This window comes from Protobothrops mucrosquamatus, unplaced genomic scaffold (genome assembly GCF_001527695.2).
Source record: "Protobothrops mucrosquamatus isolate PMUCROS unplaced genomic scaffold, P.Mucros_1.0 scaffold7629, whole genome shotgun sequence".
Lineage (NCBI taxonomy): Eukaryota > Metazoa > Chordata > Lepidosauria > Squamata > Viperidae > Protobothrops > Protobothrops mucrosquamatus.
Genome location: NW_015393428.1, coordinates 17,050 through 23,250, shown reverse-complemented (window position 1 = coordinate 23,250; position 6,201 = coordinate 17,050). Strand labels below are relative to the sequence as shown.

At 42.3% G+C, this 6,201-nt stretch overlaps 1 protein-coding gene across 1 annotated transcript in view; it reads left to right on the top strand.

Annotated features, from left to right (window-relative positions):
- The first annotated feature begins 1,126 nt into the window (after positions 1 to 1,126).
- LOC107300608 (zinc finger CCCH-type with G patch domain-containing protein-like) overlaps positions 1,127 to 6,201 on the top strand; it is an 8,459-nt gene continuing 3,384 nt past the window's right edge. The window contains exons 1-3 of the mRNA XM_015829917.1: positions 1,127 to 1,846; positions 3,489 to 3,622; positions 6,076 to 6,193. Of these exons, the coding sequence (XP_015685403.1) occupies positions 1,236 to 1,846; positions 3,489 to 3,622; positions 6,076 to 6,193 (863 nt within the window). The 5' untranslated portion in view covers positions 1,127 to 1,235. The remainder of the gene's footprint in view (positions 1,847 to 3,488; positions 3,623 to 6,075; positions 6,194 to 6,201) is intronic.

The following is a 6,201-nucleotide window of genomic DNA, read 5'->3' as shown; positions in this document are numbered from 1 at the left end:
ATTTTCAAAATTATAATCTGGTCTGATGGTAGGTTTTCATTTTTCCAAAATTGGGCAAATACTACTCTTGCAGCTGTTAATACATGTGATATTAAATAATCATTTTCTTTGACATAGTTAGGTCTTAATATACCTAACAGGAACAGTTCCGGTTTAAATTCTATCTGGATTTTCATCATCTTTTCTAACCATCTGTGAATCTTAGACCAATATTTTTTTACAATAGAACATGTCCACCAGGCATGATAATAAGTACCTGGTTTTTGCTTACATTTCCAACATGTATCCGATAAATTTTTAAACATTTTCGCTAAGTGAACTGGTGTCATATGCCATCTATAAAACATTTTATATAAGTTTTCTTTGTATGTTACTGCTTTAGTAAGTTTAATATTTTTCTGACAAAAAAAGGCTACGGGATTTTCTAACTTGGTTTTCCTTTGAAATGTTGATCCTTCTTTCCTAAAAAGACATTTCAGGTCTTTTGTTCCCCTTATGACAGGATTCATAACACGGGGGGCACATTTTACTGCAAATTTCCTGCCTCTTTAAGAAGACAGAATAAATACCTTGGTGCTTTTCAGATGTTGTCTTCATAATTTTTCGATACAGGTAGTCCTCGACTTACAGCCTTTTTTTAGTGACCGCTTGAATTTAAACAGCACTGAAAAAAATGACTCGGGAGCAGGTTTCACAATTACGACCATTGCAGCATCCTCATGGCCAGGTGATCAAAATTTTGGTGCTTGCAACTGGCATGTACTTATGACAGTTGCACTGTCCTGGAGTCATGTGATATCATTTCTAACCTTCCCAGCTGGCTTCCGACAAGCAAAGTCAATGGGGGAAGCCAGGTTTGCTGACAAACTACATGATATACTTAAGAAATGTGACAAAAGAGGTAAAGTGGGGCGCAACCCACTTAGCAACTGCCTTGCTCTGCAAGGGAATGTTGAGCTCAATTGTGGTTGTACGTTGAGAACTACCTGTAATATTGCTTTGTAACCGACTTAAGGTCTTAGATGCCATCGTACAGCATGTTTGAAGCTTTTACTGAAAAGTAGTGTAAACATAAAATTATCTGTGTTTCTTGCAGTGAGATAAGCTTGGATGTAAAAAAAAACAACACCAACCATGAACTAAAGTGTGCAGTCCTTATTGTTGGATAAATATTGTATTTCTTGGTTACCTGTTAAGTTGAAAATGAACTGAATTCTCCAAGAAGGAGCCCAGCCATGGATGAGGAGAGCTTGGAAACAGCCATTCAGACTTACAATGCTCAGTTGCAGCAAGTGGACCTGGCTTTAGGGGCTGGGCTGGACCCAACACAACAGGCTGATCTAATCCAGCTGCAGGCTGATTTAAGGCAGCTGATCGAACTGACCGAAGCCAGCCTCCTGTCTGTGAAAAAAAGCAAACTTTGCTCAACTTTGGACACGGAGGTGCCTTCATCCACTCATCCTCAACAGAGCCCTGGAGAAGCTGGCCGTCCAAACACCGATGACGAATACGCTGCTTTTAAGGAAGCCATTGCACAAATAGACGGAGAGGATGGTCCATTCAGAACTCAGGACAGAGATGGAACGGGTGATGAAGAGGAAGAAGAGGAGGAGGAAGAGGAGGAGGAGGAAGAAGAAGAAGAAATAGCTAGTGGAATGAAAGTGAAAGCTCCTTACTACAGTTCCTGGGGAACCTTGGAGTATCACAATGCTATGATCGTAGGTAGTGAGTGCTTGGAAGATGGAGGGCCCGGAGTTAGGGTGCTCTACCTCTACCCAACTCACAAGTCTTTAAAGCCGTGCCCCTTTTTCCTGGATGACAAGTGTCGATTTAAAGAGAATTGCCGGTAAGTAGATCAACTGGTAAGGGGTGGGATTCCTGATATATGCAAGAGGCATTTGTATCTTTTTTTTTTTAATTGAAAATTTTATAAAAGTTTTACAAATGTAATTCCCCCCCTCCCCAAAACCCACCCTTACCCTCCCCCCTCCCTCCCCCCCACTTCCCAGAGCCAATCACAGGGTTAACAATACAGTAACCATACTCTATCTAACATTAATCAACTATTAGAATAACAAATCTATAACATCCTTTAACTCTCTTTTAAACAAATATACTAAGATTGAACACAATAATTATAACATTATATTAATAATTATAAATAAAAATAAGTAGCTATTGTAACATATAAACTACATTAATACTCTAAAATTTACTCAAAAACCAAATGAAAATTTTTAGTACCATATTTACTTCTCAATATAATCTATCCCATCTTCTCCAAACCGAAATATATCTTTCTTGTGAATAATCCTTCACATAAGTGGAAATCTTGGCCATTTCTGCTAAATTTGAGACTTTAAGCGACCATTCTTCTATAGTGGGCAAACGTTCCATTTTCCAACACTGAGCTACTAGCAATCTTGCAGCAGTTATCAAATTCGACATCAAATCTGTTTCTTTTGTATCCAAATCTTCCATAATACCCAACAAAAATATCTGCGGTTTAAACTTTATCTTTTTCTTAAAAATATTTTGAGTATTCCACCATATCTTAATCCAAAATGCCTTTACTTCCCTGCATGTCCACCAAATATGAAAATATGTTGCATCTAAGTTTCCACATCTCCAACACTTAGATGCAACATATTTTCATATTTGGTGGACATGCAGGGAAGTAGAGGCATTTGTATCTTTATGCAGGCGACGTCCTGTGGGGGACAATCTACATCAGGGGTCTTCAAACGTGGCCCTTTTATGACTTGTGGACTTCAACTCCCAGAATTCCTTGAGGAATTCTGGGAGTTGAAGTCCACAAGTCATAAAAGGGCCACGTTTGAAGACCCCTGATCTATATGATGAGACTACTGTTCTACTGTTTTGCTGCTTGGGACATCTCTCTACAGGTTGTCCTCAATTTGGCCACGTGATCAAAATTCAGACATTTGGCAACCGACACGTACCGTGTTTCCCCCCAAAATAAGACCCAACCAGAGAATTAAACCCTAGCATGATTTTTCAGGATGCTCGCAATATAAGCCCTACCCCCCAAAATAAGCCCCACTTAAGAGATCATCAGCCAGACGGATGCATTGAGTACCATATTTCCCCGAATATAAGCCTTAACGAGAAAATAAACCGTAATGCGGTCTTTTAGAGCAAAAATTAATATAAGACTTGGGGAAACGCTGTTATTTACAACGGTTCCCGTGTCCTGGGGGTCACGTGATCCCCTTTTGTCCCCTTCTGACAGGCAATGGGGGAAGCCAGATTCACTTAATAACTGTGCTAGTAACATAACATCTGCAGGAGTGTTAACAACCGGGGCCAGGAAGGTCGTAAAATGGGGCAAAAATTCACTTAACAAGTGTCTCGCTTAGCAACAGAAACTTTGGGCTCAATTAAGGTTAAGGTTACCCGTATAAAGATCTAGTGTTTTGAAACCAAGGTATTTATGACCAACTCTCTCTTCCTGGTCTCCCTGGCAGGTTTTCCCACGGGCAGGTGGTATCCATTGAGGAACTGCACCCCTTTGAAGAGCCTGACCTCAGTGGCCTAGCTGTGGGTTCGGCCTGCCTGGCGAGACACCAGGATGGGATCTGGTACGCTGCTAAAATCACAGGTGAGGTTGATTTCGGCATGCCTTAGAGCAGGGGTAGGCCACCTGGGCTCTTTTATGACTGGTGGACTTCAACTCCCAGAATTCCTGAGCCAGCCACGCTGAGGGGAAAGGGAGAGGTTTCCAAGATGAGCCAGGCTGGCTCAGGAATTCTGGGAGTTGAAGTCCACGAGTCATAAAAGAGCCAAGGTGGCCTACCCCTGGCCTAGCCTACTGTTTCTCAGCCTTGGGTACTTTAAGAGGTGTGGACTTCAACTCCCAGAATTCCTGAGCCAGCCACGCTGAGGGGAAAGGGAGAGGTTTCCAAGCTGAGCCAGGCTGGCTCAGGAATTCTGGGAGTTGAAGTCCACTAGTCATAAAAGAGCCAAGGTTGCCTACCTCTGGCCTAGGCCTAGGCTGTTTTATGACTCGTGGACTTCAACTCCCAGAATTCCTGAGCCAGCCACGCTGAGGGGAAAGGGAGAGGTTTCCAAGCAGAGCCATGCTGGCTCAGGAATTCTGGGAGTTGAAGTCCACGAGTCATAAAAGAGCCAAGGTTGCCTACCCCTGACCTATGGGTTTCATTGTATGAAGAGCCTTGGACACTGGCAGCCACACCTGGGACAGGTAGAGCTCTGGCCTAGAATTGGCTACTCTTAACCAGAATAGAGCTGGAAGGGACCTTGGAGGTCTTCTAATCCAACCTGCAGCTCAAGCAGGAGACCCTATACCATTTCAGACAAATAGCTGTCCAGTCTCTTCTTTAAAATCTCCAATGATGAAGCACCTACAATATCTGGTGTCAAGCTGTTCCACTGGTTAATTGTCCTCACTGTTAGGAAGTTTCTCCTTAATTCTAGGCTGCTTCTCTCCTTGATTCTCTCCTTGATCGCATCCAGATTTGGTTGCTTATTTCCTCTTTTAAGAAAATCCAAAGGTGGTCTGTCCAGAGATAACATTTTTTTCTAGCTTTGCTGCCATATTCCAAGTTTGCTCGCTTGTTTTTTTTTTTTAAGTTTCCTTGGCTCACTGATTTAGAAGCTTTTGGAGACCTGAAGCGGCCCATTCTTGGCTGTCCTTTTAACTCGGGGTTTCTCAATCTCATCAATTTTAAGACTTTTAAGATCCCAGAATTCCCCAGCCAGCCAATCACCTGGAGAGTTTGATTTCTAGTCCTGCCTTAGGCCTGAACATCAGCTGGGTGGCTTTGGGCTAATCACTCTCTCTCAGCCCAATACACTTTGCAGTTTTGTTGTTGGGAAAATAGGAGGAGGAGGAAATATTGGGTATAGGAATAGAATAGAATAGAATAGAATAGAATAGAATAGACAGATTGTAGAATAGAAATAGAAATACAGAATAGAATAGAATAGAAACAGGAAAAAGAATAGAATAGAATAGAATAGACAGATTGTAGAATAGAAATACAGAATGGAATGGAATGGAATAGAATAGAATAGAATAGAAACAGGAAGAAGATGGAATAGAATAGAGTAGAGTAGAGTAGAGTAGACAGATTGTAGAATAGAAATACAGAATGGAATGGAATGGAATAGAATAGAATCTGGAAGGGACCTTGGAGGTCTTCTAGTCCAGCCCCCTGCTCAAGCAGGAGGACTTATACCATCTCAGACAGCTGACTGTCCAGTCTCTTCTTAAAAACCTCCAGTGATGGAGCGCCCACGATTTCTGGTGGCAAGCTGTTCCATTGGTTAATTGTCCTCACTGTCAGGAAGTTTCTCCTTAATTTCAAGCTCCTTCTCTCTTTGGTCAGTTTCCAACCATTGTTTCTCGTCCTTCCCTCTGGTGCTCTGGTGAACAACCTGGCCCCCTCTTCTTTGTGGCAGCCCCTCAGACACTGGAAGACTGCTATCATGTCTCCCCTGTTTCTTCTTTTCTTCAGATTAGCCAAGCCCAAGTCCCGCAGCCGTTCTTCGTGTATTTTAGCCTCCTGGCCTTGGATCATCCTAGTTGCTCTTCTCTGAACTTTTTCCAAACTCTCAACATCATTTTTGTGATATGGTGACCAAAATTGGCTGCAGTATTCCAGGTGTGGCCTCACTAGGACTTTATAAAGCGGTCCTAATACTTTGCATAACTCATCGTTAATTGATTCCGGGCAGTGTGGTGAAAACCGAAAACAATGAGTACCAAAACACATTTTTTCCTCCCATAAGGAATAACGTAGTGAGTCACAAGGCAGCCAAAAACTGACAAATTCTAGTTTGTGTGCCGAGTACCAAACAAACAATGAGTCCCGGGACAAAATGTTCAAAATGCAGCGAGTATCAAATTCAATGAGTTTCGAAGGAGTTGAGTCACCAGGTACTCCTGCGTGTGTGTGTGTGTGTGTGTGTGTGTGTATACATACATACATACATACATACATACATATACACATACCACCTTGAGTGATTTATAGCGATAATTAAGGCGGAAGGTAAATAAAATGAATAATCTCAATTCTCCTTTCTCAGACATTGACAGCGGTTACTACACGGTGAAATTTGACTCGCTGCTCCTGAAGGAGGCGGTGGTGGAAGGGGACGGGGTCATCCCTCCACTCCGTAGTGAGGAGACCTCTTCTTCCTCAGAGTCCGAAG